Source organism: Atractosteus spatula (genome assembly GCF_055471065.1).
Source record: "Atractosteus spatula isolate fAtrSpa1 chromosome 10 unlocalized genomic scaffold, fAtrSpa1.hap1 SUPER_10_unloc_1, whole genome shotgun sequence".
Classification (NCBI taxonomy): Eukaryota; Metazoa; Chordata; class Actinopteri; order Semionotiformes; family Lepisosteidae; genus Atractosteus; species Atractosteus spatula.
Genome location: NW_028296612.1, coordinates 2,622,739 through 2,640,338, shown reverse-complemented (window position 1 = coordinate 2,640,338; position 17,600 = coordinate 2,622,739). Strand labels below are relative to the sequence as shown.

The 17,600-nt window shown below is 50.9% G+C and overlaps 1 protein-coding gene across 1 annotated transcript; it reads right to left on the bottom strand.

Moving 5' to 3' along the window:
• Positions 1–1,909: 1,909 nt before the first annotated feature.
• Positions 1,910–6,712, bottom strand: LOC148813420 (macrophage mannose receptor 1-like). The gene is made up of 9 exons (XM_088907988.1): positions 6,670–6,712; positions 6,022–6,366; positions 4,983–5,333; positions 4,403–4,735; positions 3,819–4,154; positions 3,362–3,715; positions 2,857–2,963; positions 2,422–2,527; positions 1,910–2,091 (listed from the first exon to the last, which is right to left on the bottom strand). Exons 1-9 carry the CDS (start codon positions 6,710–6,712, stop codon positions 2,054–2,056), a joined length of 2,013 nt encoding a protein of 670 aa, XP_088764114.1. The 3' UTR covers positions 1,910–2,053.
• Positions 6,713–17,600: the final 10,888 nt, after the last annotated feature.

The following is a 17,600-nucleotide window of genomic DNA, read 5'->3' as shown; positions in this document are numbered from 1 at the left end:
GCGGACTCGGGTAAGGCGGAGTGTGTCGGTAGAGTAAAACGGCAGAGTTTAGAGACGACAAAGCGATTTCAGAAAGAGAAAAGTGATTTATTTCTGCTTGGCGAGAGTTTGCCGCTCGTGACTATGGTGCCGTTAGACGCGACCGTTACTGCGCGTGTGGGAGGAAGCTCGAGAGAGCGCTCGCGACAGGTGCGCGGCGTCGGCGTCTCCGCCAGAACCCGTCCATTAAAATAAGAATTATTATAACTGTTATAATAACTATCGATGGAAAGGGTTGGAAATCATTCCCTCGGTGTGCGGAAACGTGCTCTAGTGGACGACATTTTGCCCCTGTGCGGAAAGGAGCTGAGAAAACGCTCTCGTCAGGTTCGCGGCATCGGCGTTTTTTTTTTTGTCAAAACCGGTCAATTAAAATAATAATTAGCGTTAAACAGTGTCGGAAACCATTCCCTGCGTGAGCGAAAACTAACTTCACGGAAAGTCACGTCCCCCTCCGGTGAGTTGGTCTTGAAAGAAGATGCTTGCGTCGGGTTCACGGCGTCCAAGTCTCTAACACGACCGTTGGAAACCCCCATTAATACGAATACAAGTAAAACTGTTAGAAATCATCCTCTTAACTTATCGTAAATGTGCTCTACTGAACAACTTCTGCTGAAAGTAACTGAGGAAATGCTCGCTTCAAGTCGTTAATTATTAATCATTATTCATTATTAAAAGTATTAAGTTACAAGATTTTGCCTTAGTCATAGTCGACTACAATGTGTTTTACTGACTTTTAAATATAATCCACTCAATTTTAACCTTTTAATGAGTCTTTAAGTTGACTAAAACGATCAATTTTAGTCCCTTTTTCTCGTGTAGTCTGGTTTGTTTGTATAACGGTTACAAAGGTTTTAGAATTGTGTTCATTTTAAAATGTATTCAGTTGAAAATGAATTAAATATTCAGTTTATTTTTAGCCTCGCAGTATTAAGTTTATTCCCGTTTAACCTACAAGTAAGGCTGTTCTTAATGGATAGACCTATACTTGTGTGACAACCTGTAACTTGTGACGTTAAGCAAGAAACGTGCAGAAAACGATTCAGGAACCTTAACTGAGAAAATATTTCACCCATCTGATCACCCTCTGTCCCCCAGAGAGGTCAAATATGAAGGACAAGAAAGAATTGTGCAATAAAGGACAAATAATGAATCTGATATAGAGACATCGTGCATATCTTTCCTAAGAAGAATCTATTTTGTGTGGTTACTAGTAATTCTTTACTTGTATGTAAGTTTTTAAAAGTTTTTTCCCCAAAGTTTCAATGCATTATAATAAATGTATTCAGTAGAGGCTCCTGCATATAATGCCTTTGCAATAACTACAGGGAAATCACTGCCTGAGCTACTTAAAATATATATTAAAACCAGGCAGGCAAGCCATATATCCATTCTTTAACTCACTGGTATACAATTATTCATAACTAGCAGGTGTGTCACCCTGCAGGGAAATCCAACACGGTTTAGATGGAAATAAGTTCTTTTTTAACTTCTCTACCAGTGTAGTCTGTGCTTCTGGTCATTTCTGTGTATTTATTTGGGGTGCTGTACGTTAAGAGGAGCATGGAAAAATGCATAAATTACATAGTTAAACAGTTATAAAATGCCGTAATAATATATACCTTTATATAATACATAGCAATCGTTTGACTAGAAATGTGCCATTTGTATGGTAGGTTGGGGGAATTTGAAAACGATTCAGAACATAACTCGTGCTCAGTCCTTCTCTGATTGGCAGATGGTTTTATTAGAAAGAAGAAAACTTGAATCACAATGTGTCGTGTTTTTAAACAGTGAATTCTGGACCTTACAGAACTGCTTGTGTAGTAAAGAAAGCGAGGAGCTTTAACCCCATTTCTATCGAAGTTGGTATAATGACATGTTAGTGCTGCTGAAGTGCTACAGTCTTTCTACATGCTGCATAATAAATGTGAATAATCCAGGTGAAAGAGTTGTGTGAAGAAGGCCAGAGTCTCTGAGCAGTCCCACACTGCCTGGACTGGACACTCTGCTGTCAGACTGGCTCCGAGTCTAAACTGGACACACACTGGACTGTGGACAAAACACACGACAGCAAAGTAAGATACTGAGACCAGAGACAGAGCTGGACATCACACACGCACTGGACTGCCAGAGCTGGATCTCTCTCTCTCTCTCTCTCTCTCTCTCTCTCTCTCTCTCTCTCTCTCTCTCTCTCTCTCTCTCTCTCTCTCTCTCTCTCTCTCTCTCTCTCTCTCTCTCTCTCTCTCTCTCTCTCTCTCTCTCTCTCTCTCTCTCTCTCTCTCTCTCTCTCTCTCTCTCTCTCAATGCTTAATCTACTACTGTTCGGCTCAATCACACCCAATGGTGTATCCTGTCTCAGACAGCAGGTCTCAGACTCACCTCCTCCTCCCTCTTCTGCCGGGCAGAAAACCCGTCCGTCCGGCTGCTCTCTCCAGCGCAGGGTGTGGTTCCCCAGGAGACCTCGCTGGGCCAGCAGGTCCTCCATCTGCAGACACAGACCGACTGAGCTGTGTGCTTACAACTGTGTGCAATGACTCAACACTCAGGCCTGCGGCACTGTAGGACACCTCGCACAGTGCCAGCGTGCGCCTCAGACACAGCGCTAACACCCCTGGATTCAAACAACGGGCTCGAGCTGTGAAACATCATGTCGCAGAGCAGATCTGCTCCGTCTCTCCTGCTGAGCCCCTACATCTGAATCCCTGAGGATCAGGGACAGGAAGTTTCCCTTTATAGCCCACCTGTCGACATCTGGAACAGTCCGGCTCGTCACACACCAGACACACTCAGCTCCCAGAAGGAGCTCCCGCCTACCTGCTCCAGGAGTTTGTATTTCTTCTTGGCGTTGTTCTGAATCTGCTGTCTGCTCCCGGCGATCTTCAGCCTCAGGATGGTCCTCTCCCCCTTCCTCCTCTGTGGATCTGAGGCGACAGGCGTCGCAGGACAGAGAGACACCCGAGAGAGAGGGAGACAGAGAATGAGCGCTGTTGTCCCAGTTTGAAAATTGAATCAACGTTTGCCTCCACATTTGACTTGCAGTCCAGAGCGGTCCCTCAACACTGGTGTTTACCAGCTATGCCCACTGGTTCACCCCTGATGCAGGTGTGAGAGGGGGAGAGGAGGGGGGCCGGCCTGCGGTCGGGGGGTGTGGGGTCACCAACAAGGCCGACAGTCTCCTGGTTCTACACTGGAGTGTGAGATCGAGCGCAGATCTCTCCTCGCTCAGCGGTCAGCCGAGAGGCCTGGTCTGAGAGCAGACGGCTCTGCTGTCCCCACCTGCTGGTCAAACACGTGCAGAACAGGGAGTCGCCCTCAGTACCTCTGGAGCAGAGGAAGCTCAGCTGCTCCTTACAGCTGCGTTTGGTCCAGCTGCCCCCTCTGTCTCTGTTCAGGGCTCCACAGGGGCTGGAAGCAGGCCGGCCAGGGGCTCCCCCTGCGCCCCAATTTTGATAGACCACGGGAGCCTCGTTCGCCCAGAACCAGGACCCTGAGACTCGGTTCCGTCGTAGGCCCAGCCAGACCAGAGTGGACTCAGCAGACTGGGCCTCTTCAGCAGCGTAGCTCTGCTCCTGGTGTGACTGGATATCCGCCAGGCCAGTGTGGTGAGTCTGACAGTGATCCAGGGCCTCAGCCCAGGACTTCTTCTCTCTCACCAGGACGAGCTCTCTGCTGTCTGGAAGAGAGAGACACAAATTAAAGCTGAATCTGTGTCTCTGTAGGGTCTCCAGACGCCCCTTCAGGACACGAACCCAAGTGGAAAACAGAGCCGTCCTCACCCCAGTGACAGAAGAAGGGGCTGATTTCACTGCAGTTTGTCTCTGTCCATCTGCCTCTCGGGCTGCCCTGCAGGTCCACCTGCGCACATCTCTGTCCACCTGCTGACCCAGGCTGCCCTCCTGCCCAGTTCCTGAAGCTGGACGCCCCCTGGTCTGACCACTTCCAGGGCTCATTGTACAGGCCGATCCACACCCTGTGACCCTGCGCTGACCTCCGAACCTCCTCATTCTCACTCTGGTTCCTCACACTGACCAGCTCTGTGTGATTCTGTCTGCAGAGACTCTGGGCTTCAGTCCAGGTCTGGTTGAGTTCAATCAGGGTGACGTTACTGCGCTCTGAGCAGACAAGACAATGTATCAGTGAGTCAAAATGTCAGTGAGACACTGGTGTGATGGACTGTCCTCTTACCTGTGTCGAGTGACAGTGGTGAGGTGTGTCTCTGATTCAGAGCAGAGAGACGTCAGTCAGATACTGGAGTGATGGACTGTCCTCTTACCTGTGTCGAGTGACAGTGGTGAGGTGTGTCTCTGATTCAGAGCAGAGAGACGTCAGTCAGATCTGGAGTGATGGACTGTCCTCTTACCTGTCTTGTTGAGACACATGAAGTAGTTCCTCTCCTCACAGTCTCTCTCTTCCCATCCTCCCTCAGAGTCCATCAGCACACAGACGCGCCCCTGGGTTTGAGTGTAGGGGCTCCCTGCAGCTCCCCCAGACCCCGGGTCACTCTGTGTGCTGTTATACAGACCAATCCAGGCTCCTCCTACATCACCAGTGTTTGTGAGGCTGAGAAGTTTATTCTGCTGCTCCTCAGTGAACACAGTGACCAGGTCTCTGTGATTGTGCCGGCAGTATTCCTGAGCTTGAAGCCATGTCAGTTTATAGCGTATGAAGTGGTACTGGTCAGAGGAGTTTGTAGCTGTGAATAAAATACATATAGAAATAAGATTTCTGTACATTCTGAAATTGTCGTTTACTTGATGTTCTGTCTCTAAATTCATTATTGGCTCTTGATGTAGTTCTGTGCTGCTGCTGGGAGACCGAGGGCAGACGAGGGAGATACAGCTCTCTGCTGCTGTTCTCTCAAGCTGGATTCTCCTGAGACAAACTCAGCCCCCTGAGCTGCTGCCTGGGGCTCTGGGACACTCTGTCAGGGCTGGACTCACCATTGTAGCAGAAGAAGGGCCTGCCTTGGACTTGAGTTGCGTCGTTCCAGCCACCTCTTTTATTATTATTATGTACACCATCTTTTAAATAGATCTCCGTGTACAGGGCTCCTCCTCCGTTGGGCTGCCCAGGACTCCAGTTGCGAAACCCAGAGCGCCTCCCGTCAGACCACTCCCAGCCGTCCTGGAGCAGCGCGATCCAGACAGCGTGTCCCTGTGCCGTCGTCCGGATCTGTTCAGACTCTCCCACACTGTCCACCCGGGGCAGGTCGGGGCAGCTCTCTCTGCAGTGTCTCTGGGCTGCAGCGAAGGTCTTGTTTTCCCTGATCAGCCTGTACTGCTGGGGCCCTCCTGTGAAGACAAAGATCAGGTGTGAAACTGTAGTACCTCAGGTAAGGTGCTCCTTCCCTTGGCTTTAGTGACAGCAAAAGTGTTTTAAGACTACAAGTCCCACAATGCTCTGCACAGCAGTCTAAACTTAAAGGGGAACTGTGCCACTATTTTCAAATTCCGTTGTTAGAATCAGCACCGACAAGTGCATTTCAGACCACAATAAAAGTAAAATGTACACAGTAACTTGAAAACCTCCCATTTATGTCACAGAATGGGTGAAATTTCCAGGTCTGCGCAGAGACGTGTTCTGTGATTCAGAACGAGGCCACAAATCTTCCGGGGAGGTGCTGCGGCCCTGTGACTCTGTACACAAGCAGGCCTGTGAGCACAGCTCTTCTAATCCAGTAGAAAACACTGCTCTCCACTTCTAGACGGTTTTGACCCACAACTACTACTTTTTTGTTAGTCAACTCTGCATGCAGAGCATCACCATCAATGCATTTTATAACCAGTCTGATAAATTGGGACTGCAGGTCTCCTTTTAACAACAGCTTACTCTCAGGTTGAGCCCTGTGTGCAGGGACGGTGTGTACAGCTGTGAGACTACAAATCCCATAGTGCTTTGCACACCACCGTTTCCTGTTTCCTGTTCATTCCTGTCTAAAGTTAAACTGAGCTCTCACTCTCAGATTGAGTGTCATCTCACCTTGACTCTCACATATGAAGAAGTTCTCCTCGCTGCAGTCTCTCGCCTCCCAGAGTCCCGCTGCGTTGAGAACAGCGCAGGGGAGCTGACTCCTCCAGTGGGTGAAGGTCACGACCTCTCCGCCAGACCACCGCCAGCTCTCTCTGCAGTCTCGGTACAGGCCTATCCAGGCTGGGCCACTGGGCAGGTTAGTGGTGTTGAGGACTGTGTCCATTTCTGCTGTGCTGCTGATGGAGGCCAGGTCAGTGTAGGTGTCTCTGCAGTGTCTCTGAGCGTCGGTCCAGTTCAGGGGTGAGTCCACAAAGTAGAACTTCCTGATGAGGCCGGATCCAGGAGGATAGAGCACTGGGAACAGAAAACCAAGCAGGCGGAGTTCTGACGAGCAGCAGCAGCTCGTGCTCGGAGCCTGTGCTTTAGAAAGTAGTTAATAACCTCAGGCTACTCCCCGCGACCCCGGTCTCCTGAGAGAGGAAGGATATCGCTGGGGAGGGGGTCTGTACAGAGACACAGGAGACAGAGCTCCCCTCCCTCCTCCTCTCCCTCTTTTCCAGAGAAACTGGGGCCCAGGGAGTCACCTGTAGCCTTGCCTGTCGTGTCCAGGAGCCGAGTGCTGGAACGAGATTGAGACAGAGGTCAGAGGTCACTCACCGGCCACGGCCAGCAGCAGACAGGCCAGCCCCTCCCTCTCCATCTCCGCGGCGCCGCTGGGAGGTCAGGCAGCGCGTGTCCAAGCCCTTCCCTGGACAGGCAGTGGGGTCGGTTCCCGGGGTCAGTCCGCTGGCCAGCCCCTCAGACAGCAGAGCTGGGAGCCGGACAGGAAGTCAGTCAGGTGATCAGCTGAGTGCGCCGTCGGTCAGCGTGTCAGACAGACATCAGGAGCAGCAGCAGAAGGGACAGCTGTCTCTCTCCCTCTCTCTTTCCTCTCATTCACTCTGTACTTGTCTCTCACTGTCTCTCCTTCTCCCCTCTATCTCTCCTTCTCCCCTCTCTCTCTGTACCCGTCTCTCTTTCTCTCCTCTCTGTACGTGACCCTGTCCCTTTCTCTCCTCTCCTCTCTCTCCCTCTCTACCTGTCTCTCTCCCTCTGCCCTGTGTTCCTGATACCAGTTAGAATAAAATACCAGCTACTTATTAACTAGGCAAATGAGGACAGTTTATCAGGTGTCCGCTGGGGATCCTGTTCTAAACAAAGCGGGAGCAGGACACTGAGACCTATTGTGTCATGAACCCCTCCCCTTCAGACTCCTGCGCGAGGGGGAGACTCCGTCAGGTGAGAGGAGAGCCTGACACAGGCCAGAGCCCCCCCAGGAGCACAGGGTTCAAACACAGAGTCACTGTGTCTGTCATCGCCCCCGGTCCTGCGCCCCAGACCCTTCCAGAGCCCCACCAGGAGCACAGGGTTTAAACACAGAGTCACTGAGTCTGTCATCGCCCCCGGTCCTGCGCCCCAGACTCTTCCAGAGCCCCACCAGGAGCACAGGGTTCAAACAGTCACATTTAAACACATTAGATCTCTGTATTAACTGGTGCTCTCCCTGTGTTTATTGGTGTGCTCACTGTATGCTGTATTAACTGGTGCTCTCCCTGTATTAATGGGTGTGCTCACACTGTATTAACTGGTGCTCTCCCTGTGTTTTAATTGCCCCTCAGGGGTGAGTGCAGGGCCCTGGGATGCTGCTCTCCCACACTTACCTCTGCTCCTTGGGGTGTCCCTCTGTCTCGGCACCTGGCTGGGTGGGAGACGAGCTCTCTGTCTGTCTGTCTGCCTGCGCTGTTATCGCTCTCTGCCTCGCTGATACAGCCGGTATGGAAATGGAGAGTGATCACGTGGCCCCAGCTCACAGCTCGGACAAGGGTGTGTCTGTGAAGCCCATAGAAAACACATCTGACACAGATCCCTCCTGCTCTGGAGCTCTACCCCAGCTACAGAGCTCAGCCCCCCCCTACCCCAGCTACAGAGATCAGTTCAGATACTGTATGTTTCTGAGTAATTAACGAGGCTGGTAACTGCTCAGTGAAGTCTCCGTCTCTGCCCGAGTGGCTCTGCAGGCTCTGTTCTCATCTCACAGATTGAATCTCACAGATTCAGTTCATTGGAACTGTTTTGGTGGACGGACTTGGAACTTTATTTCATATAATATTTTGCAGTGGTCTTAGGTTGTTAGTGAGTGATTCTTTGTCATCACTGTGATTGTTTATTACTCAGAGGTGACCTTTCATGGCAGTAGTTTAAACTTCCTGTTTACAGACAAGACGGCGAGACTTGTAATTTGTGATCTGGGAACAGAGACACGTTTTAAACACTCAGTATCTTACACCTGAGCGTCGGGTATTGTCTGAAGTCAGAGTTTTCTCTTTGTAACTCCACACACTGATGAATAAACCTGCTTTGCTTCTTACTGCAGTGGTGACTGAGTTGTAGTTGTGGTTTGCGATCTCGGTCTCTTTCACTCAGAGGACAGGCAGTGGCTGCTCTGCGGTGCTCTGTGCTGCAGCTTGGGTTTATTCAGTTCTCTGTGGTACGGCTTATTAAGCTTCTCCAGACACTGGCGATTTAACCGAAAGCGTATTTATATCAGGGACCCTTTGCTGAGACCATCGGAAGAGCTGTGTCTGTGTGCGGCCCGTCCTGGTGTTTCTCTCCCCCTCTCTCAGCAGGTCCAGAGCTGCCCCAGAGGCCCAGCTGGCGATGAGCTCAGCTCCCCCATTGTGAGTCTCTAAGAGGCGGCCGCAGGACCTCGGAGAGGGCAGGTCACCCCCCCCCCCAGGGAGGGCGAGACCACCCTACACTCTGACGCAGGGCAATCGGAGGAGGCGGTGGTGCTGTAGGCGAGTGGAGGTTACATCCAGTCACCACCGGGGGGCGCTGTGTGAGTCAACAGAGTGCCACTCAGGAGGGGTAAGAGATGCACACTGAGAAACACAGGCAGTTACCCCCTACATACGCACACAGACAGACACAGTCCTAGACGTGCAAAATAAGTTTGTTTCTCATTAAAACTGCAGGTGTCTGTGACTTTCTCTCCTCTTCCAGGTGTCGGAGAGTATTTGTGTGTTTTTTTTTATTTTGCTATGCAGATGGCACCGCGCCCTCTTCTGCGCACCCGTGTTTGTCGTGCACCAGGTCTGTGTGTCTCGCCTGTTGGTGTTCAGCAATGGAGATCCTGTGTCGTCTTCTCTGTTGTCACTGTGTGTCTGTCACCCGTGTCGGCACAGTGTCAGTGCAGTCCTGGAGTGCTGTTGTCATTTTCCTCATAGTGTCATAATGTTTGCCCTGGGACAGACCAGGTGAGATGTCAAAATACCGTTGACAACTTAGACAGTTTACTACAAATTAATTACATGGGTTACCGTGACAAAAAGCATCAATATCAAAGTTTCTAACGGTTGCCTCACGATCTTCCTCCGTCGGGGGAGGAGAAAACAGAATGTTAGTGAAATAACTGGCACTCATACCCGACGACAACATTTTGGCACAGAGCTGTGAGGAAGAGGAGCGCGGTGCTGCCGAGTCTTCTTCAGCCGACCTGCCCAGCCGGACGTGAAGGAACGGGATGTGTCGCCTCGTGCTGGCGACCAGGTGACCTTCGGCGTCCCCAGACCGCGAGCGGAGGGCGGAACGGTTTCTCTCCGAGTGAGTGTCGTGTTGTTTCAGTACTGGGCTAGTCAGTAAAGCGAACGGTACTTTTCCACATTAGCTCTCGTCGGTAGCAGTAGTATTGGGTGATCACAGTCATGTTGAGTCGCTGAACCAGTCGGGTGTCTTTCCTGAATAATGACCGATTTGGATGTTTATCGTGAAGGATGTTCATTCTGTGTTTTTCACTCAACCAGTCAAACTCTGTACTGGGTTGTCACCATAATCGTTAGTCACTAAACAGGCATTTTTCCCCAAAATAATTATTGTTTTGGATATTCACTGTACTGTGCTAGTTGCTACATCGGCCACTCTCTGTCCTGAAAAATGTTTGTGTTGGATATTTACTGTCCTTGATATTCACTGTCGTGGTTAATGACGAAACCAGTCATTCTCTTTGTGAGACGTTCACTGGAAAGGTAAGTCACTTCAATAGTTATTTAATAGTAATAATAATAAACTATTTTATATAGCGCCTTTAAAGGTGGCTTCTCAAAGCGCTTTACAGGATGACAATAACAATAAATAAGAAGAATACACCAGATAAAACACAATGACAGCACACAGAGGAGACCAGGGTGGTGGTACTAAGAGCAGCAGAGGGGTGAAGAACAGAACCAGTTCAGGAAAGGCTCTTCTGAAGAAGAGGGTTTGGACTCTGGAGTTGAAGGAGTCTACAGAAGGTGACTCTCTGATATCCTTGGGGAATATCTGATATTTCTTGTTAATTATTTTATGGAATAGTCACCACACTGGGTGTTCACTGTATTGGGTATACACTACAATCTTTTTGATTGATTATTGTATTGGATAGTCACTGTGATCTTGTAAGTTCCAAACCAGTGGTTTTCCCAAATAATTATTGTATTAGATCGTCCCTGTACTGGGAGTCACCCTCATTGCTGGTCACCACTTCAGACTCGCTCTGTCCTGAATCATTTGTGAATTGAATATTAACTGTACTGGAGATTCATTTTAATTGTCAGTTACAAAACCAGCCGCTTTTTGGATGTCGTTGGATGTTGGTTTCTTTCCTGAGTGATGATGTTATTGCGTGTTCACTGTACTCGGTGTTCACTGTAATGGTTAGTCTGTCTCTGTCCTGAAGACCCGCTGTATGAATGTTCACTGTAATGGTTAGTCTGTCTCTGTCCTGAAGACCCGCTGTATGAATGTTCACTGTAATGGTTAGTCCGTCTCTGTCCTGAAGACCCGCTGTATGAATGTTCACTGTAATGGTTAGTCCGTCTCTGTCCTGAAGACCTGCTGTATGAATGTTCACTGTAATGGTTAGTCCGTCTCTGTCCTGAAGACCGACTGTATGAATGTTCACTGTAATGGTTAGTCCGTCTCTGTCCTGAAGACCCGCTGTATGAATGTTCACTGAACTTGATTTTCACAGTCACGGTTAATTGCTAAAGCAGTCATTCTCTTTATGGGACATTCACTGGACAGGACATTCGCTACAGTACTTGGTGTCACTGCTTGTCAATTATTTTATTGAATGTCCACTGTGTCAGTCTCCGTCCCGAGGACTCGGTGTATGAATGTTCACTGTACTTGATTTTCACAGTCACGGTCAAGCTGGTCATTCCCCTCACGAGTCGTTCACTGGAAAGGTCAGTCTCGACACTGGTTGGTGTGACGGCTCGTTCTGTATTTTACTGCATGCTCGCTGTCTCGGCCCCTGTCCTGAGGAACTGCTGCATTGGACGATGACTGTAGGGGCTGGTCGCTGCACGGGGCACCGGGGACGGACAGAATAATGGGAACGCCTCACGAAAAAGGACGATATGTTTTGAAGTGTGTAAATCGCACTTAGAAAGGACTCTTTTATATTAATTTCAGTACTGTCTGCTGATGTTTCTGCCCTAAAAAGACACGTTAAAATCAGCTGTTGAGTATGTGAGCGTTTGAAGCCGCGTGATGGACCTCACAGATGTTTGAAGAGGTCAGATACTCGGGACCCGGGATCGCAGGGGTGGTCCGTCTCTCCGAATCGCCGGCAGAACTACTCGCCGTGTTCAGGGGCGCGGCGTGGAAGATCCCGAGGGAGACCGGCACCAGGAAAGAGCCGCGGTCGTCGCCAGCGGGGACAGACGGGCGCGTAGCGGCAGAGGCGCTGAGACCCACCACGCCGCCCTCGTGGCCCTCCCGACGCCACCTGCACGCCCAGCGCCTTGGCTGGAGGAGGGGGCACAGCACCCTGGGATAGAGGAGGACTCCGGAGAGGCCGGGGAGCTGTGAACTGGCTCCGCACCCTCCTTCCCGGGACTTCCCACGGAGGCTCGGCGCCGTCCGGATCGGGGGAGGGGCGTTCGACTCGATCCCCGGGCCAGTGGATTCGCTCCGGAGTGGGCGGGCCAGCGGGGTCGTGCGGGGACGGGAGCGTCCCCAGGAAACGGCTTTGTGGTCCCTGGCCGCCGCCGCTCTCCCGGCAGAGTCGGAGCTGGAGCCAGTGACACCGCCTCCTCGCGGGAGAAGACGCTGCCCAGGTCCGGCGGCGTGTTGACCAGCTGGGAACAGGCCGCGAGGGCTGAAGGCACACAGTGATCGGTGGGGGTCTGTGTGCGCCGGTGCGGAGCTGTGCTTGTCGGTGCGGGGCTGTGTGTGAATTCACAGTCATGGTCTGTATTGGTTGGACACTAAAGCAGTCGGTATCTCCTAGTAATAGTGATCTCAGTGAGTCAGATGATGAGCTGAGTAAGGATCTTTTTTTGCTGGAAGAAGGTAAAAGCTGGGTTTTCCTGTCCTCTTTCTCTTGCTGTTGTGGAGGTTGGGGCTCGGAGGCCTGGACGCTGCTGGGAGCTGCCGATGTGCCTGCCAGCTCAGGAGCACCGGCTGCAGGTGATGCCTTTCTCCACTGCCTCCTCACCTGGACCTGATCCGGGTTTCTCCCTTCTCTGCCGCCCCCCTCCGGGGACCAGCGGAGTTCCACCTCCGGTGTTGTGATTTGTTTTTTTGTCTCTGCTGTGTCACCGGTACTTCGGTTTGAAGCCACGCTGGAATTGTGCGCCTCTGTCGCTTCTCCAGACGCTCAGGAGCTCTTCAGGAAGAGAGCCGGGAGAGGTCTGAAGTGGATCTCCTGGACTCGCCCCTGACCGGTCTGCTCCCAGTCCTGGCCTGGACTCTGGGATTCGCAGTGGGAGGTGAGTCTTGGATCAGGAGTCGAGCCCTGGTCCCTGTAGCTGGGTGATGTGGGGGGGGGGTAGAGTCAGGGTCTGTTTCTCCCTTCTTGGCGTAAGTTGAGCCAGAGCCTCTATTGAGAATCTCAAAGCCACCTGGGAGACACACAGCGATCAGTCTGCACCAGTAACCCCACCTGGGAGAGAGAGAGTCATTGTTCTGCACCAGCAGCCCCACCTGGGAGACACACAGTGATCATCCTGCACCAGTAACCCAACCTGGGAGAGAGAAGAGTCATTGTTCTGCACCAGCAGCCCCACCTGGGAGACACAGTGATCATCCTGCACCAGTAACCCAACCTGGGAGAGAGAGAGTCATTGTTCTGCACCAGCAGCCCCACCTGGGAGACACACAGTGATCATCCTGCACCAGTAACCCAACCTGGGAGAGAGAAGAGTCATTGTTCTGCACCAGCAGCCCCACCTGGGAGACACAGTGATCATCCTGCACCAGTAACCCAACCTGGGAGAGAGAGAGTCATTGTTCTGCACCAGCAGCCCCACCTGGGAGACACACAGTGATCATCCTGCACCAGTAACCCAACCTGGGAGAGAGAGAGAGTCATTGTTCTGCAGCAGTAACCCCACCTGGGAGACACACAGTGATCATCCTGCACCAGTAACCCAACCTGGGAGAGAGAGAGAGTCATTGTTCTGCAGCAGTAACCCCACCTGGGAGACACACAGTGATCATCCTGCACCAGTAACCCAACCTGGGAGAGAGAGAGTCATTGTTCTGCACCAGCAGCCCCACCTGGGAGACACAGTGATCATCCTGCACCAGTAACCCAACCTGGGAGAGAGAGAGTCATTGTTCTGCACCAGCAGCCCCACCTGGGAGACACACAGTGATCATCCTGCACCAGTAACCCAACCTGGGAGAGAGAGAGTCATTGTTCTGCAGCAGTAACCCCACCTGGGAGGCGCACGGTGATCATTCTGCAGCAGTAACCCCACCTGGGAGAGAGAGAGTCATTGTTCTGCAGCAGTAACCCCACCTGGGAGGCGCACGGTGATCATTCTGCAGCAGTAACCCCACCTGGGAGGCGCACAGTGATGATTCTGCAGCAGTCACCCCACCTGGGAGTCGCACAGTGATGATTCTGCAGCAGTAACCCCACCTGGGAGGCGCACAGTGATCATTCTGCAGCAGTAACCCCACCTGGGAGGCGCACGGTGATCGTTCTGCACCAGCGGCCCCACCTGGGAGACGCATAGGGATCGTTGTGCTGGAGTCTGCGTAGCTTTGACCTGTGAAGAGCTCTGAGTGGAGGGTCCAGCAAGGTGCTATATAAGTGTAAAGATTATTAATTTGTTTATGAAAATGAGATGCAGTGTTGCTCACCGGCAGCGTGGAGATGGAGACTGGAGGGAGGGCCCAGACCCGCCAAAACAGATCCGATCTCTCACCTTTTTGTTTGCTTGGTCACTAACTCGAGAGTTACTAATGACTGAGAATATCCCATCGTGCAGTCAGTCTGAACTGAAATCACAGAAAAAGTCATTGTTCAGTTTTTTTTAAATTTCCAATGGACACGGTTCCTGTGGGTCATCCGGGAAGCTCCGGGACAGGTGGGCAGGGAATGGGAATGTGGGAGCTGCCCCCCATGTTAGGGAACAGGACCAGGCAGCCAGGGCCGGAGAGGGCCCCCCAGACCTGCAGTTAGAGGACGGGGGGGTGTGCTTGACTGGTCAGCACAGGAGGGGACTGGGTACCCCATCAGCACTGAAGGGCACGAGGTACCAGGCAGGTGAGTGTAGACCAGGTGAGTCTCTGCTTCACTGGCTGTCCCTCGCTGGTCTCCCACTTGTGGATGAACTGGCTTCTGGGAAAACTGGCCATCGTGTGACTGTGTGTGTCCTGTGATGGACTGGTGTCTTGTCTAGGGTGTGTGTGTCTTTCTTTGTCCTGTGATGGACTGGTGTGCTGTCCACGGTGTGTGTGTGAGTGTCCTGTGATGGACTGGTGTCCTGTCCAGGGTGTGTGAGTGTCCTGTGATGGACTGGTGTCCTGTCCAGGGTGTGTGAGTGTCCTGTGATGGACTGGTGTCCTGTCCAGGGTGAACCCACTTTGATTGCTGGGATAGGCTCCAGCTCCCCCTCCACACTGTACTTGAACAGAATTTCCTGCTTTGTGTCCAGCTGGCTCTTTCCTCACAGGGGTGTTTTTTTGGTGGACCAGTGCCCCCGCGAGACATCGACCTGAAGCCACGCCGGACGTGTGCGCCTCCGTCACTTCTCCAGACGCTCAGGAGCTCTTCAGGAAGAGAGCCGGCAGTGGTCTGAAGTGGATCTCCTGGACTCACCCCTGACCGGTCTGCTCCCAGTCCTGGCCTGGACTCCGGGATTCGCTGTGGGAGGTGAGTCTTGGATCAGGAGTCGAGCCAGCCGTGACCGTTCAGACCCAGGTGTTCAGAATGCACGACGGGTAATGCAGTATTCTACATGCATAATATGTATAATAATATAATAATACTGTATAATATGTACATGGCGCGCTCCAATGTGTTTTTTTAATATTCTGTTGCAGGACTGCACTACCGTAGAAAACCACCAGGTGGCGCAGTGAAAGCATCTGGGCTGCACCCGGGAACACCTGGCTTCTCATCCCGGTCAGTGCTCGGCTCCGCAGGGACAGTGTCCTTCCCATTATAGAATTGAGTTTGTTTACTCTCTTGACGTTCGTTACCTTCCTGTCGGGCATGACGGTATGTTACGGATTTAAAAAGACATTTTTGGTTCACAAAACAAAATGACTTCGCCGGATATATATATAAGAAAATAGTTTTATAGCTGGCGATGTATCCGGTATGAGGATTATCCATGTTTTGTGTTCACGCTGATTTCAGCAGCAAGTAGTGAGGAAATTGAGATTTTGATGATGAAAACACATTAATATGTTCACGCACACCGTACTGTAGTGGCTTTCAAACCCTACAGCGTTGTTTCTGCGTGTCTGCGGATATTCATGTGATCCGGTTGTGTGGTACGTCAGGAATCGGAGTCCTTGTTCGTGTATTTGGTTCGTTGATTTTAAAACTACACGGCGCGCACTGTGAAGCAAATGCATGCCATTTTAAAGATCGTGTGCCGTCTCGTGAGGATAATGTACCTGGATCACCTTGAATTGCACAGACGATGTGCTGTAGGAAGTAACGTTTGTGCGGCTTCTTTCTAGAGCAGGGGTGTCCAAGCTTTTGTTTATTGGGGGGGGCAGATGGAGCGGGTGGCCACAGGCTACCTCTAATAATAAAAACAAACAAATAATACCAGATATAAGCGCATTTCAATAACCACATTGCCTTTTCAATGAGGGGACTAGCCTGATAGGTGAGTTTTAAGCATTGTGTACTGTAAGCTTGGAATGACCTATATAAATCATGATATCATCTCATTTGAATATACCTGTAAGGTTTGACTGATTTTCCTCACTAGTGATGTCTCTGGGAGTGGGAGCAGTGACGCTGTGCCTTGGGCTGAAGTCAGGTTTGTCAGTGTTGTCAGTGGAGATTCGGAGCACATCGCAGACACCCTTGTCTCTGGACTCGGGGAGAAACGATTCGCCTGGCCAGCGTGGCTGGCATCTCCTGCCCTCGCCGTCAGCTTCTCCTGGTTCCTTCGTCCTGCCAGTTCGAAAAGCTTGCCAGCGTCACTGTGCAGAGTTAACGTTTCGAAGAGGGTGGAGAGGAGGAGAGGGGGTAGCTGATCGGTTTCGAGATGTGGTTTTACGTGATGCCGGCACCTAGTGTTAGAAATAGGAGCTGCATTTTTTACTTACTATCGGGCCGAATCTGATTATAGTTCTGAATGAACTCGCGGGCTGTTTCAGTAACAGTGGCGGGCTGCAGTTTGGATACCCCTGTTCTAGAGAGAGTCAGAGTTTGATTTATATTTTTCATCATGATAAATGTATTTCACTCATACTGCACTGATATGGCTTTAAAACCCCACGCTATTGTTTCGCTGAGACTGACTCGACCAGCAGCACACGTGTGCGACTCACAATATTGGGCGATACACAGCAGAGCCACAGTTATATTCTCTGTTGTATTAAGTTACAAAAGATACCAGTTTTAAAATAAATCTGAAATCTTGTTTTAAAATAACGAGGACTCATAAACCCTGCTGTATTTCACACCTGCATATCAGATCATGTTTTTATGAGACTGAGGGTGTAATGTAGATGGGACATTTGTGCATATTTTAATGTACAATTACTATTGGTTGAATTTAACCGATTGGGGAAAAAATTAAAACCGTGAATGTGGCACGTGCAAGCGTTTGGGCACCCTTCGACTTGATGAATATTTTTATTTTTAAGTCTTCAAAAACCTGATTGAATTCTTATGCCCTAAATTAAGCCAGGTGAAGACAATTCAAGAGTTGAATAAAGACTCTCTGGACGTGGTGCCGACTCTCAGCAACCACGGGCTCCTCGAAGCAGCTGACGGAGGACTGGAAAATGAAGATCATTGACTCCTACAGAGCGAAAGGTGGCTGTGAAGAGGTATCTAAATACTTCTGGTTTGGGATGTCCACGGTCGGGAACATCGTTCAGAACTGGGAGTTAAGGGAAACTGTTGGAAGTCAAGGCAAGATCCGGAAGACCCAGGAGCACCTCCGATAGAGCTGCTGGTAAACTGGTCAGATCCCACAGATCCCTGCAGAGCACCTGCAGAGGGGTTGAGCTGGGACTGGAGTAGTGGTCCACAGGTCCACAGTACAGCGCTGCTCACCGCATGGGAGAGCTGTCAGCAG